Source organism: Zingiber officinale, chromosome 2B (assembly GCF_018446385.1).
Source record: "Zingiber officinale cultivar Zhangliang chromosome 2B, Zo_v1.1, whole genome shotgun sequence".
Lineage (NCBI taxonomy): Eukaryota > Viridiplantae > Streptophyta > Magnoliopsida > Zingiberales > Zingiberaceae > Zingiber > Zingiber officinale.
In genome coordinates, this window is record NC_055989.1 from 123,325,902 (window position 1) to 123,343,095 (window position 17,194).

Sequence of the window (17,194 nt, forward strand, 5' to 3'; positions counted from 1 at the left end):
GACCCTTTGACCTTAATTTTTTATGTTAGAGTCATCCAGACAATTAATTTGGAAAGGTTGATAGAGGGGAGAACGTAGAATTTTAATAATATATTCAGATAATAACTAGTAACGTATTTCTTTAGATTTTTGATAAATAACTATTTTTTAAAAATAAACTATAGAAAAAATGATATTAAATATGCAAATATAAAGCTATATTTATAGCTTATTTACTTAGAAAGACAGATTAAGAAGAGAGTCGAGAAAAATTTCACCTCTTACAAACTTTGGACCAGGCCGGGTTCCCATTTTGGCCCGGTCCATTCATCGGCCCTTTCGCTGACCCACTACGACATTGGTATTAGACGAAGCGGCCGGCGAAGAACCGAAACCATCGACCGGCTTTTGAGCTGCTTCTCATCCCGAGCCTCGTGGGATTCAGTTTCAATCAGGAGGGTCTGCGATCGGCGAGGGGAAGAGCACGGCGATGGAGTCGGTTGAGGTGCTGGTGGCGCACATCCAGGGCTTGTCCAGGAGTCCCGACGAGGTCTCGCACCTCCACTCCCTGCTCAAGCAGTCCGAGGACGCTCTCCGCTCCCATGCATCTCGACTCGCCCCCTTCCTCTCCCAGCTCGACCCATCCATCCACACCCTAGGCTACCTTTTCCTTCTGTGAGTGAACGCTGACCCTTTTTTGTCCTTCGCTTTATTTCCTCCGCTGAAACCTACGCTCTTGTTCTTCCGTCTCTAGCTTCTTTTTTTGTATGTTTTTTATTGATTTATTTTTTGTTTTTAATGCGTATGTTTAATCACTTGGTGATCAGGCAGAAAGTGCTCTTTTGATCACGCGCTGACAACCATTGTTGAGAAATTTATCCTCCTCCCATCATATTTTTACATAAGACTGTACCAAAAAAAGAGAGTCTGAGTGGCTTCAGAAAGTCCCGGAGTTGTGAGAATATGCTAAAAAAATGAAAGAACTGTGAGATCAAAATAGAGGTAGTGTGTTATGTTTAGAATCAGTTGTGTTACTTAAGTTCGTGAATTTAGAAACTGCTGTCACATTGTGGCTTTAAATTGATTAGTGCAAAGAGGATTGAAATTATTCTAATCTTCAGACATTATAGTTATCCAGTTTGACAACTATTTATGCAGTTCTGCCTACTGCCAATCAAATAAATTATATATGCGTAGGACATAAAATTCTAGCAAATATGTACCAATCAACCATTATTTAGTTCAGTTCATGTACCTCCACATGCATCTGAAGGGTTCTTCCTGAATCAACTGAATAAGTTATAAATAGAGTCAGTATTTTTTCTTTTACTGGTCATCCATTCATTATGTACCATATGAGCTGGAAATGAAATCAATTTTCTTTCAACTGTAGCATTGGGGTTATCCTTTATATCTTTTTGCTGATAAGTGTTAGATGTCCTTTTCTGAAATCATTTTATTGTTGAACTGCACTTAAGAGTGCCAATTTGTATTGAGACAATTTCTTCCTGTATAAGTTTGCCTGTTGTTACTCTCTCTTTACTTGTAAACATGGTTCATGCCTGATTTTAATGTGCTTGTCTTGAAGGGAAGCATATTCATCTGGGTCAATCTCAGGGGAGGAGGCTTCCGGTTTTCTTTTGACTGTAGTGGAATTTATCAACTCATGCTCGGCAGAACAGATACAGCTTGCACCAGAAAAATGTATGATTTTTGACCTGTAAATAAGAACTAGTTTCTATGTTATAAATCTTATTTGTCTGAGGTAAGAATTGTATTTTCTCTGCAGTCATTTCTGTTTGTAAGAGTTTCAAGGATCAGGTTATGCAGCTTGGGGTTCCCATGCAAGGAATAGCTCCCTTGTGGATGGCTGTCCGTAAACTCCAAACTTCCACAGAGCAATTAACTACCTTACACTCGGATTATCTTCTTCTGTGTCTTCTAGCTAAGTGCTATAAAGCGGGACTAAGCATTCTGGATGATGACATCTTTGAGGTTGATCACCCGAGAGATCATTTCCTCTATTGCTACTACGGGTTAGTCATTCGATATGGTTTCATTGGCTGTCATTATTTTGTTGAGAATTATATAATAAATATTGAAAGTTATACCCTCTTTATCCATCTTATATAACACAAAATAAATCATGATTTTGTTGATCTACAATCAAATTATCTGAAATTTACATATTAAAGGGAATATGACTGGAGGTTCACTTTCTGAAGCTATAGAATCAACTTAGAATGTTAGAATTCAAGGAGCAATGGAAGGCAATTTATAGGATGCCCTTGTTGTCTTATGTGGTAGCCCTCCACTATCTACACATTCTTTATATTACTATTGTAGCTTCACCTTCAAAATGTCACGATGTCATGTGGTATTTTGCTCACACAATAAGATCTGAGCAGCTGTAAAGATAGAGGATGAAGATCAAAGAACAGGTAGGAAAATGTGATCGGTATTCAAGAAATATGCTTGTTTTGGGAAAGTAGGTTCAGGGAATTGTTTAAGTATATGGAGTTGCACTCAGCCCTTTTTTTAAAACTCAATCAAGGCGTTGAACCTGTCAACCTGATGATTGCAGTTTTCTTGGTTCAAGAAATTTAAAATTCAATTCAGTCAGGATGCTGCAATTATTTAAACTGGACCTGGTTGGCCTCTAGTTAGACATGACACCTAATAGTTATGGGATAGTCTACAAGATAAAACTATTGGCTACTGATAATGGGAATACATTCTTGTTCATTTGATAAAAATTCATAATTCTTTTAGGATCAATAGCTAGATTAGTCATCTCAATAAAATAGCAAATTTCTTTTGTGGATTCACATGTTATCCAAAACTTAATCCCTAATATTTCCCATCACCTGCATAATGGTGGAAAATTGCCAATTTTCTAAGATTGGATGAAAAAGGTTGTGGTTGCATTAGGGGTGGACAACCAACATTAAAATTGTCTAAACTTGTCATAATTATTGTGTCATTTGCCACTTTTTAGTAAGTTTAGATCATCACTTTTTAGTGCCTCAGGGGGCGTTCACCACTTGGATACCTCAATATGCACGAAGTAGGCTTGGAGGCCTCCTAAAATAGGCCCATCATATCAATTCTTGGATTTGATGTAAAAATAAGCAAGAGTTATCTTATTATTATAGGCCAAGATGGGTAAAGAAACTAACCCATAACTATAGGATAAGGTTAGCAGATGACATTATTAGGAGTAAAATAAATATATATGCTTACAATAAATACAAGTTTTAAACTTTGTTATATAGGAAAATTAAAATAAAAAATGTATCATACCAAATAAATACTATAAGAGTAAGGTTTTCAAAAAGTTAAGAAATTTGGTGATAGAACTATTGTGCTATGGTTCACTTTAGGTAATGAGATTCCAAGTGTTAATGCTTATGCCCCTCAAGTAGGATTGAATGATCAAATAAAAATGAAGTTTCAGAGAATAAAGATGAATTGTTCATGGTATATTTATAATTGATAACAAGGATTAAGGTATTAAGATGTGTTGCTTGACATAGGTGGAATTTACCATTTTGCTCGTTGACTAATATTGAAACGTTTTGGCATCAACATTGGAGTAGCAACTTGCAGCATAAATAGAGAAGGTGAAAAGACAAAGAGGAATATCTTGGAGAGAGATGGGGAGGGGGCGAGTTCCATGTGTTCAACGAGGGCCGGCTAGTCAAGAGAGATGGTAAATATAATTTCTAACCTTTTAAAAATACTATATTCAAATTAAATATCATTGAGTCTATCTTATACATAAATTCATGTCAAATCTTAATCTTAATCTTAATCACCATGTCTACGATGGGCTCTACCAAACCTAATTGACTTTCAGTTGAGCCTAGTTTACAATATTGGTTTGGTTTAGTTTAATTAGTTATTTATTTATTTATTTTAAATTAAAACTGGTCTAACTTTTGAGAGATAGTGTGAACAAGCGATAGAAAAATTAGGGTTGAATGGAATCGTGTTGAGCCTCTCTTCTCTTCCTTTGGTTCGAATGTCAAGGAACAATTATTTTTTGATATGGCGCTTTAATTACATAAAATTTATTTATTTAAGTTAAAAATAAATTATTTTTAATTCATTTATTGGAATATTATTGAAAATACATGATGGTTGCAATATGTGTGCAATGTCTATTTTTTTTTTAAAAAAAAAAACTCTATCCAATCTAATTTGAAGGGATTTTTTTAATTTAAATTTAATTTTATTGAAAAAATAAAAAATCCAGAATTTTTTAAAATTTTAATTAGACAAATCTTCAAGTTTTAATTTTTTTAAAAAGATTTTATACTTATAAAATTTAATAAATTTAATTACAAAATTGAAGATTTAATTTAGACCTAAAATAAAATATTTTTATGTCTCAAAATTTGAAAAATTTCGGATTTCTTTATTTTTTAAAAACTTTAGTAATTTCAGTCATGTATTTGAATTATTTCACTAAATCCAAGAGTTTTATTTAGGTCTATGAAATAAAATACAAAAAACGATGTTTAATGAGATTTGTCAGTTGTGCCAAATGTGCTCAGCACTAACTTAGGTGGAGGAGAAGCAAGCAAGATAGAGGAAGAGGAGAACGAAGAATAGGAATAGAGGAGAACTAGGCGAATGAGGCAGAGAAGAGGAGAATTGAGGTACATAAATGAAGGAAGAGGATAACGAGGTGGTGGAAGAGGAGTTAGTCATGTACTACAAAGAATCTTTGCCGCATTGAGAATACTTCATTGTACAACTTGTTTTGTCAGGGTACCAATCTCGGACCACATTACAAAAGTTGACTAACCTCATACTTCTAGCAGAATCATTGCTGACCTCATACCACATCACAAAAGCTTGATTGACCTCAGAGGAAGCTTCTAAGTGCATTGGATGTAATGTTCCTATGACTCTAGTCGTTCTGTGTGTTAATTTGCCTGCGGAACAAGATGTTTTGCCAGTTCCTATAACTGCATTCATTTAGTGAGATTCTAATCCATGGTGATGACTTTATAATGGTGGATTTATGAATTAGATATGGTGAGGTGGGAGCAAAATAAGGATCTCAGGGACAAACACACATATAGTGACTAGTGAGGGTCAAAAGCCAAGAAGTGACTATACCAAACATTCTTCTTGAGGCTAATTTGATCTCTTCACTTTAGTGGAAAGGAAAAAAGAAGATTTTTTACTTTCCTTAAAAAAAATCCTATTCTCTAGATCTCCATGGAATTATGTAAAAAAAAAAGGCTTGAATTGTACACTACATATGTCACTTTAAAATGAAAGGACTGGTCTCATAGTTCTTGGTGTGTGAAGTGGTGCTTCTTTTTCTAGGTTGTACCTAGACTGAAAGGAGTTGTCTTTGAGGTGGGGGTGGTGGGAGCAATATGAGGATTTGGGACAAGTGCATGAGATTTTTTCCACCAATAATTTTATTCTTGTTTAGTCAGAACTTAGGGCTGTGGTTGCTGCCACCGTAACCTTTTCCCTTCAACCTATAACTTTCCTCAATAGAACTAATCAAATCCTGTTAATTAACTTGAATGATGCTAACTAAAGTTTAGATTCCATCTGAAGTTTTTAGAAAGCCTATTGAGGCGTTATATGGCTGAACATGTCACCTATAGCATGTGGCCTAACCACTAGATAACACATGTTTTTTCCAGATTCATATACAGTCAGTATTTTTTTTTTAAAAAAATATTGATTATATTGAAATATTGTACAATTTAAAAAAATGTATAAATTTGCCTCTATGATATATCAAATTAATCAACCTAATCAATCATTGTAAAGAATATTTACAGCTATCTCTTTATAATTAAATTCATCGCCTTGAGTAATCCAATCTCTTTTAAGATATTTTGTATATAAGAATCTGAGCAATACAAATGTGACATACAACACAACATATAATAAATTAGGCTAATCAGCCATCACAGTTTAACAAAAAGAGTCACTATTCACATAACAAAATAATTATTTATTGAGCTAAGCAATGCATATGAATTCCTTCTTTTTTTTTGTTTATTTGGCAAAATTAGTTTAATCTAATCAATATGAACATTACTTGGAGTTTAGTAAGCTAGGATTTGTATAGCCTGTATGACTTTTTTGTGGGTTCTTGATGTGTAAGCTATGTGGCTGCCTTAGCGGCTTAGGAGGAGGCCTTTTAAAATAAATGATTCCACTGCATTGCTGCAGGCGGTTGCATATATATGCTGATTCTGTCTTCTCTTTTTTCTGGTTGGATTTTTTGACATGTTATACTCAAGTTATGATTATTGAAATTTATTGCAACAGGGGAATGATAAACATTGGATTAAAGCGTTTTGAGAAAGCATTAGCGTGTCTTCATAATGTGCGTAAATGGTATAAGCAATCTGATATCTAACTGATTAAATAATTTATGGAGCAATGGGCATATTTGTCAGGTTGTTACTGCACCGATGACTACTCTAAATGCAATATGTGTTGAAGCATACAAAAAGTATATTTTGGTTTCACTCATCCTGAATGGACAGGTATGCTCTGTATTTTCTTTTTTTAGCCCCTTACTATGTTTTCTTGAATTATAATGCGCATCTGGCCCAATGAACCTTTGTGAAGTATGTAAGATTGTGGTAGATTACAAAACAATTTTTAAATCCTTAGCAAACATCTAGCATTTTGCTTAAATCTTGAGCAATAGATTGATTACTGGAACAAAAAGTGCTTTATATAGGATTCAGAAGAATGACTCTTGAAACCTCTTGCATTATTTGTTGAATGCTTGCTAGTATAGGTTGTTCGTTTTTCTGTAGTCATACATCTTTCCTTAATACCATAAGAAATGACATAGTTAATTCTTATTTAGCTTCTATGCAAAGTTTTTAGTATGCTCATTTTAAATTGAGTTCAAAATTGGGCAGGTTCCATCATTCCCAAAGTATACTTCTTCAGCCGCTCACAGGAATCTGAAGAATTATACTCAGGTTTGCATCAACTTCATAAGCTATAATGAAACGAAACTACATTTCTTCTGTATTATTTCCTAAAGCTTGTATGTGCAGTAGCAACCATTTGCATCACTATTGTTGAGGACAGTATTGTTCTATATCGTTGTCCTTTTTCTACAGTAGTTATCTCATGAAAACTTAATTCATTTTCTGCATAATACAACCTTTAGTTAGTCTCTTTCAATTATAACTCCTTGTCACAAGTTGGAATCTTTGGCCACTTTTGCTTGTGTGGATCAAGATGCAAAGGAAAGAAAAAGGAGAGAAGAAAAGAGGGTTGCTGTGTATTTGTGGAGATGAAGTTTGATGGAGATGAAGAGGCAATAGAAGGCAAGGGGTGAATACATTTGCTAAGTAGTGGAAGCTCAAAGAAAGGAGGTCCTACTTGGCTGGCTACAATTGCAAGTGAGGCTCTGGTGCTTGTGGTAGCAAGGTGAATACGTGATCATTGAGTTTGTGGTGAATCTCAGGCTATGACAAGACTAAGCAATGACAGTCTCTCTTTCTCCTAGATAAGTGCTTTAAGAATTATGTTGGGATCAGTGGGAAGTCTAGATCGGTTGAGTTTTTCAGTTATCCTAATTTCATCAAATTTTAACCAAATTATGTCCAGTTTCTCAATTTGACCAAATTCAATTGATTCCATTAATTTCATAATAAAGTCAAACTATTTCTTTGAATCTCTAAGCTTTCCCTACATAGTTGATCATTGCAAGATGTTGATTTATCAGAATCAGATCAACCTTTGCCGATGCTAATTTAATTCAAGCGATCCATATCAGTATCAATGGATTTTCCAACCATGGAAGATCTTGGTTGTGTGAGTCAGAGTGGGTGTGTTTGCAACAAGCACCTGCGCCTCACTTGCAATTGCAGCCGGCTCATGTAGAATCTCCTTCTTTGAGTTCAACATCTTAGCAAAATGCATTTTCTCCTAGCCTTCTGTTGCAAATTCCTTTGAGTCTCTTTACTACATGATAAATCTTGCCTTTTTTTCAGATCCATGACCTACGTATGAACAAAAAAACCTCACACACACTCCACTTTAATTATTTATTGGTGGCATTCTCATTCATTTTTTTAAAAAAAGATACATGTAAATGGTGCATTCCATCCTTTTGAGTGTGCATACTTGAGTGGAGGAAGAGGAAAGAAAGGAAGAAAACTAGGGAGGAGGGAGGGGAAGGGAGAGGAGAGAACTTTTTCTTGTTTTGTCCTTGAAAATAGAGGAAAGAAGAGACAATGCCAAATTAGATCTTTAATTTTGTTGTTCTTAAGAGCTATGTGGTTAAAGTAGTCCTTTCTCATCTAGTTGGAACCAAAACTAAGAAAGGCAGGCAAAATTATTCTCTTCTTCCTCCTTCCTTTTTCTTGGTTCCAAAATAGGCAAGGGATTCTTACTCCTTTCCTCTGTTTTTTCTCTCTTGCTTGTGCTTCAACCCTCGCATATAGACGTGCCCTTGAAGTTTTATTGGGGACTCAATGCTAGAAGAGGCTATTGCCTTTGAAAGTGGAACGAAGAAAGATTTAGTGCATATTTTATTTAAAAATTACAATAGGAAAAAAAAGGAATATTGAAAGTACAATCACCTAATTGGTCCATTAAAACCTAAACCTTGTGGCAATTTCAATAACCGACTAGGTTCACATAATCCTTGTACAATCACCTCTTTAGAAAATTAGTTTTTTTTAACAAAAAAATTATCAATTACTTTTAGTTTTGGTATTTGATTAGTTTTTCTCTATAAAACCCTATATATATAATTCTACTACCGAGTATAACTAAATGCTTAATGAGCTTAGACTCATGAGAACTAACATGAACAATGGAGAGAAAGACATAAAGAATATGTTGCTAAGTGGATACAAGAACAAAAACCAAACCTTTAACCTACTATGTGGGGTCGATATTCTCCTATGTCATTGGACTCGATCCTCTATTATATCATCATTTATATTTAAATAAATTTTATCCTACTTCATCATTGCTAACCAAGTCTTCTTAGATTTCCCTTTTCCTCTATTAATGTGCGTATTTGTCATGGCCTCACGTTGCATAACTAGACATTTATTGAACCCCTAAGTACATGTTTATACAATCTTAAATGTGTCTTTCAGAATTTTTCTAGAAATAGGGCAACCTCAACTTGTTTTAATGTTGATAAGTATATTTTCTATATAGTTGGCAAAATGTGGATTAACTTAACAAGTAAGAAAGTCATAAAGAATATATCCATAAATGAGCAAAAGAAAAATGTTTCTTATATATTTGGAATAATTGTGTGGTACACAATTTATATCATAAAATACGTTACAATTCAAATGTAAAATGATAGTGCTATTGTATGCGAACTAGAAAGAAAAAGAATATTCAATTCAATAGGATTTCATATTAATCTTATTTTATATGATTTAAAACTAAAAAACTACTCAAAAGTTTAGTCTAATCAACTAAATATATATCTAACTCGTTAATAAATTAGATTAAACCTAATATATTGGAAATTAAGCTAGAAGAAGAAAAAATGATGAATCTTATATTATATGATAAGTATAAAGGTCGAACAAAGTGGAACCTCGAAGTAAACAATAGCAAAATAGAAAAAAAAAATCTTGTCATGCGGAGTTAGAAAGTCAAAGATAGCCAAGGTTATCAGGATTGAAATCCTGTCAAAGACAGAACGAGAAGAGGTCTCTAGGTCTTAAAATTTAATTAAAATATTTTAGGTACCCTTGTTCCCTAGCTTTATGAATGCTATTATTTGCCTTTTGCTTAGTTTGGCATAGTAAAGGATACATCTCCTACTGCAATATAGTATATGAGAGATGATGTAGATATTAGTTATAAGAACCTTAAAACCAAATCCTCTTATATGAGAACCCACTTAGGCTCATGAGAACTAACTTTAAAAATTAAGAAAGTCACAAAGAATATGCTTATAAATTGACAAAAGAAAAATATTTCCTATACATATATCATCAATCTGTTATAATATTATCCTAGCTTGCATCATTGTCCATAACACAATCTATCATCTTATGTCTAGAGGAAAATCATGCCTTTTTTTTTATGAATACCATGTTGATTAGGATATCGCATGTTAGACCCTATTAAAGTTGGTAAAGTTTGGGGTGTCAATTCGGATGGGTTGGGTGAGTTCGAGTTAGGTTGAAGCAAAGATTTTACAAAAAAAAAAAATCCCAATCCGATCTGAACCCGAAACACAACTTGAAAACCCTAAACCCGAATAACCCGATTAAAAAAGACTTCTTTTTTTTTTTTGCTATTTTTCCTATAATTCTTCACTTTTATCAAATGCTTCATGATTATCATACTAACTTTGATATTGATATATATGATTTTCAAAATAAAATTTAATTTAATCTAAAAAAAAACCACTAAACTCTAAATTCAGGTCAACCCGAATCCAACTCGAAACTAACACAACTCAAAAACCCTCCAACTCGAACTTAACCCAAAAACCTCCAACCCAAAACCGATATTTTTGGGTCGATTTGGCCAGGTTGGCGGATCGGGTTTATTTTTGACACCCCTAGATAAAGTTGATTAGTTAACTATTTATTGCTAAATCTGATATTATTTTTATTTTGCTCTCATACCATTTTAAGATGATTCCTAACCACTTATCCCAAAAGCTCGGGATATTAGAAAAGAGTCCAATTTATATATTTATATTATTAATGGATCCAAGGAACTTATTTTTAGTGACTAATCAAATCCAAGTCATTCTTTAATTGGATACATGACCAAGAAGATTATTCTATTTATCTATTATGACATCACCAACCACCAACACAAATATGTTTGTCTAAAACAATAATTACTGAGTCACTAATATTTTTGATAAAGTGTTCAAATAAAATTAGAATGAATTAGATAAGAAACTATTAAATTTTGGTCGAATATGAGTGTAGAGTTATAGAGGAATAATCTAAGATTGATACCAATTTTAAAATTTGCATAAGCATTAAAACACTATGGGCCCTTATTTAATTGATCAATGAACTTATATTAAAAAGTTATAGCGATGTTGCACTATTTTTCATTTGCTTCTATTGAGGAAGCTAAGAATGAAACTTTTGAACGATTATATAAAAAATTGGATACAAAAGGAGAGAGGGACATTTATAAAATAGTTCAAGAGAGAGACAGGAAGACAAGAGATTTTATCCAAATAAAATGTATTAAAGATGAATGTAACAGGGTACTAGTAAATAATGGTGAAATAAAAGAGCGATGGAAGAGGTATTTTTATCAACTTTTTAATGAAGGTTTAAGTGACCAACTTACCAAATGTAATTTAAGTAGGTCAAATGAGTATAGAAATTTAATTTTTTTCATTGAATTCAAACTTCAGAAGTAGAGCAGTTAATTTGGGTTAGGCCCGTTGGGTTGGTCAACCCCGCTAAATAATTTAAGCGGGTTGCGTTGGAATTTTATTAGCCCAAGCCTGTCGCAGGACGACCCGCCTAGGCCCTCGGCCCACGCCGGTTGGCTCACGACGGGCTTGGGTTAGCCTACGGATTGAGAAATAAGAACACTTAATGGACGATTCTAGGGATGACAATTTCACCCGAACCTGATGGAGGATCCGATATCCGACCTGAATGGAGAAGGGTATGAAAGGACTATCAATACCTGATACCTGACCCGAATACCCGATTAGATAATATATATATATATATATATATAGATAGATATTAAAGAAAGTTTTCTTTTTCCAAAATCAACTTACTATTTTTGTTGATATTAAGAGGAGGCTATATAGATCTTTAATCTATTTTTTTTAATTTTCATATATATATATATATATATATATATATATATATATATATATATATATATATATATTTTAATAGGTTGTTAATTTAATATATTTTTGTTGAATGATAATAGTTGGATGAAAGAAGAAAAATTATAAGATAGAAGATATCCGATTCTTTGAACGGTATGGGTATACCCATCGAGATCCTATACCCGATGGGTATGGGGACGGAGGATATTGAATCCGACCCGAACCCGACCCATTGTCATCCCTAGACGATTCCACCATCGATCCACTTTTGGTGAACATCTCTAGCAAGGATACATGGCAACTTGGCAAGTGAGTTTCAAGATCAACAAAGCAAAACAATAAGGAATAGATGGAAATGCTACAATCACTCAAGGCATTAAATCCGACCCGAACCCGACCCATTGCCATCCCTAGACGATTCCACCATCGATCCACTTTTGGTGAACATCTCTAGCAAGGATACATGGCAACTTGGCAAGTGAGTTTCAAGATCAACAAAGCAAAACAATAAGGAATAGATGGAAATGCTACAATCACTCAAGGCATTTGAATAAGTCTGTTAATCCTTCATGTGCGTCTTTATTTTCAAGGGCCAAAACAAAATCTAGAAAGCTTTCGAAGTCCATCTCATGAGTATTACCCCCTCCAGCTTTACTTCAGCGTACATGCTCATCAAAGACTTTGTACATAAGCAAACAAAGAAGAGACTTCAGGTTGTGCATGCTGTTATGATACATTTCCTATTGAATAGAATTTTTTTATCATGGCATTCTAGGTTCTTAAAAGCAGTGAGTGTTTTTAAAACATAAAAAATGATAGCGTCCTATGCTGCACAGAAGTTCCTATTGTATGGAATTATTAATCTAGCTAAAGAACAACATAGTGGTAGCATTAGGTGTCATGAAGGAAGTTCACATGAAAAATGGGCCGACTTGTGGGTTCTCTACTCGTTTTTATTTTTTAAAATTTTTAATGGGCCCGTGGGTTGGTCTGCCTAACCCGTCTTGGATTGGATTGGATGGGATTGGGTTGGTGATTTTTCAATCCGTCGAGATGACAGGTTGGCTCGCCTCGTCTCGCTAAATGGCTAGCCCACCATGAGCCGACCTGCCCCGCCACGGATTGACTCGTCTAACAGCTCTATTCAGAAGTAGAACCAGTTTTAAATGGGATGCACAATGGAAAGACTGTTAGACTGATATTCCGATAGAGGTATAAAAGTGCCTAAGGAAAGGTATTGAATGACTTACAAAATTATTTAATATGATATTGAAAACGAAAAAAATGTTTGATCAATAGAGTGTTAGTACTCTAGTTCCCTTATATAAGAATAAGAGAGACGTATAAAATTATATAGGGCTATTAAACTAATGAGCTATACTATGAAATATTGGGAAAAAAGTAATAGAAAAAAATTTAAAAAGACCACGGTACTGAAAATCAATTTAGGTTCATACTTGGAAGGTCGATAATAGAATCTATACATATTCTTAGACAACTAATTGAAAAATATCTAGAGCAAAAATAAGATCTACACTATTCACTTAGAAAAAGCCTATGATAGAGTCCTAACAGAAATTATATGGAAAATTCTAGAAAAGAGAGGTGTTAGCGTAATATATACTAAAGTAATTAAGGATATGTACGAGTATATAACGACCAGAGTAAGACTTCATGTCGAGTAAATGTAGCATTTCCAATAAAGATAGGGTTACATCAAGGATTAACTCTAAGTCCCTATCTTTTTATACTAATTATGGATAAACTCACTACACACATTCAAGACAGTACCGTGGTGCATGTTGTTTGCAGATGATATTGTTTTGGTAGATGAAACACATGAAAGAGTAAATGTTAAACTAGAATCTTGGCGGGAAATACTAGAAGGGAATGTTTTAGGCTTAGTAGAATAAAGACAAAATATATAAAATTTAAGTTTAGCAATATTAGACATAATGTGATAATTGTTACGATAGGAGATGATGAGTTGTTTGGAACCAAGATCTTTAAATATTTAGGATTATTTTTACAAAATGATGGAGGGATTGAGAGAGATATTTTACATAGAATACAAGCAGGATAGTTGTAATGGAGGAGAGCGTCGGGTGTCTTATGTGACCGTAAAGTGTCTCTAAAACTTAAAGGAAAGTTTTACAAAACCACAGTTAGACCTGCTATGTTATATGGAGTTGGATGTTGGACTATGACTCGAGCACATGAGCAAAAGATGAGAGTTGTAGAGATGAGGATATTAAGATGGATGTGTGGGCATACGAAGATGGACAAAATAAGAAATGAGAGCATTCGAGAGAAAGTCGAAGTTACATCTATTGAGGGAAAACTCCGAGAGGCATGTTTAAGATGGTACGAGCATGTACTTAGACGACCAATAAATGCTCCAATTATGTGGCATAAAACTATAACAAACACGCATATCAAACTAAGAAGAGGAAGACCAAAAAAGACTTGGTTAGTAATAATAAAATAAGATAAAATTTATTTAAAGTATAGATGATGATATAGTAGGAGATGGAGTTCAATGGTGTAAAAGGATCCATATATCCGACCCCACCTAGTGAATAAGGCTTGGTTGTTGTTGTTGTTGTAACATATTGCCACAAGGTGTGAATACAACCTTAACTACAACAAATTTTATCATAAGGAGAGAATGAATATTAAAGCACAGAATCCATCAAACCCAAAACATAAACCCAAGTTACAAAGAAGGATAGGATCCAAATATAACATCAACTTTACTACCACATAAGGGACAGGAGAGCAGGAGGAAGGGGGAGATGAACAGAGGAGGGGGGAGTGTGATCCACCCAATTTGTTTAAGGAAAGAGGACAAGCAAAAAGAATGGAAGAATCAAACTGACAATATTAAGTATCTTCCTCACTTTCCTTGCACTCATATATTAGTGTGCATTGATCAACACCCTCCCTTCCTTAATTCCTGTTTTAGCCCCTTCTCGACCTTGCTTGAAAGCATTTGTTGATCTGCCCTGCTTGCGCTTGTGCCTCATTGGCCTCGTTGAAGTCTGTGACTTACCTAAGAACCTTGTCAACATTGTTCTAAGTTCTTGTTGACCTCCACTACTGTGCCTTAGCCATCGTCAATCTCCCTCATTGTGGCACCTAAGCCTTTGTCGAACTCCCTTGTCAATACTTGCAGAATAATGAAAATTATGAAATTACTTGTCTTCCTTACTCACCTTTCCCGTACATGTCACTTGCAGGTCGCCAACTACCCTCCCTCCCATGCCCGTCGCTCAAGCTCACATCTACCTCGCACGAATCCTTGTCAACCTCATCCATATGCACTTGAGCCCTTATCAACCTTGCATGAGTGCTTGTCACTCTCCTATGCTCGCTCTGAAGCTCCCATCAACCTCGTCTCACACTCATCGACCTTGCTTGAGCCCTTCTCGACCTTGCTTGAAAGCATTTGTTGATCTGCCTTGCTTGCGCTTGTGCCTCATTGGCCTCGTTGAAGTCCGTGACTTTCCTAAGAACCTTGTCAACATTGTTCTAAGTTCTTGTTGACCTCCACTATTGTGCCTTAGCCATCGTCAATCTCCCTCATCGTGGCACATAAGCCTTTGTCGAACTCCCTTGTCAATACTTGTAGAATAATGAAAATTATGAAATTACTTGTCTTCCTTACTCACCTTTCCCGTACATGTCACTTGCAGGTTGCCAACTACCCTCCGTCCCATGCCCGTTGCTCAAGCTCACATCTACCTCGCACGAATCCTTGTCAACCTCATCCATATGCGCTTGAGCCCTTATCAACCTTGCATCAGCCCTTGTCAATCTCCTATGCTCGCTCCGAAGCTCCCATCAACCTTGTCTCACACTCATGCCATCACGGATCTCATGCAAGCTCACATATCCTGGAAATTGTTTTCCTAGAAGTATGAATGGCACTGTTATATTTTAGCAGGGTAAATAGAGGAGACAAACTTCAACTTAGTGATCTCCTCTTTTAGGAGACGAAACACAACCTTTTTATACAGCCAAACCTTAATAGAGTTCAAAATTTGACTTTTAATGTCTCGTAGTTTGTTTTCTTGTCTATTGATGTCCATTAGACAGATAGTTCTATTGAGCATATATTAGAGACATGTTGATATATTGATTATTATAAACTACATGTTAATGCAGTAGACTATACTATTGCATTCATAAAACCAAGTAATCACATAAAAACTCTGATGTTTGTTGTCTTCTTTATTAAGTCAGATTAACTGAAAATAAAAACTGGTTTTAATGCTTATTTATTAAACCTACCAATTACTTTTAAACAATAGTTTAATTTTCGACATGGAAAATATGCTATCTTATGGGGAGAAATTTTGAAACATATTTTACACTCCGTCTTTGCATGTTGACTTGTACTAAATGTAAGCCCATGTATTCCCATTATGCTGTTTATTAATACATGGACTTGCAATTGTTGATGCTGATAAAATGGCTCTTAGGAAGCTGTTTATTGCACTCTTGGATTTAATTTGTAAAAGTTTGGTCGAATCTCAGCAATTGTGAATTTATTTTGCAGCCTTACGTTGATCTTGCTAATTTCTATGCCAGTGGGAAATTTTCCGAATTAGAGGCCTGCATCCAAACGAACCAGGAGAAATTTCTATCTGTAAGTTATTTAAGTATTTCTGTTATGTTTGAAACTGATAATTTTATATTCCCGTCTAACTCAGGCTTGTTTATATATAGTTATGCACATATTTCAAACTTTATTTGTTTGTTCATTTTCTATTGGCATGAAATAAATTAATTCCATTTACACTAGTAATGGTTGATAACAAGGTAATAATTAAAAGTTATTTTACAATATGTTTAAACTAATATCTTATTTTTCAGGACAGCAATCTTGGTTTAGTAAAACAAGTATTATCTTCCCTGTACAAGCGCAACATCCAGAGACTGACACAAACTTACTTGACCTTGTCACTCCAAGATATAGCAAATGTTGCTCAATTGAACAACCCTAAAGAAGCTGAGATGCACGTACTCCAGATGGTAAGTTTGGGCATAGTTGTTCCTATCATAAGTTGATGTGTCAGTTACCAGTTAATAATGACAAAACTTTGCATAATGATGTCAGATCCAGGATGGAGAGATATTTGCTACTATTAACCAAAAGGATGGAATGGTGAGCTTTCATGAGGATCCTGAGCAATACAAAAGTTGCAGAATGACAGAGCACATTGATTTTTCAATCCAAAGGTATAGTTTCGTGAACTTCTATCATATTTGACTTGTTTCAATTTCGAAATTTAATTTAATAAAAACTCATTTATATAATAAAATTAATAAACTCGGACACCTCATATATATGAATGGTTCATATTTGAGTGGTTTTCAACACCCAAC

At 34.5% G+C, this 17,194-nt stretch overlaps 1 protein-coding gene across 1 annotated transcript; it reads left to right on the forward strand.

Annotated features, from left to right (window-relative positions):
* The first annotated feature begins 371 nt into the window (after window positions 1-371).
* Window positions 372-17,078, forward strand: LOC122048629 (COP9 signalosome complex subunit 3-like). The gene is made up of 10 exons (XM_042610174.1): window positions 372-654; window positions 1,568-1,683; window positions 1,769-2,015; window positions 6,292-6,349; window positions 6,423-6,512; window positions 6,900-6,962; window positions 15,499-15,720; window positions 16,365-16,454; window positions 16,682-16,840; window positions 16,926-17,078. Exons 1-10 carry the CDS (start codon window positions 470-472, stop codon window positions 17,076-17,078), a joined length of 1,383 nt encoding a protein of 460 aa, XP_042466108.1. The 5' UTR covers window positions 372-469.
* Window positions 17,079-17,194: the final 116 nt, after the last annotated feature.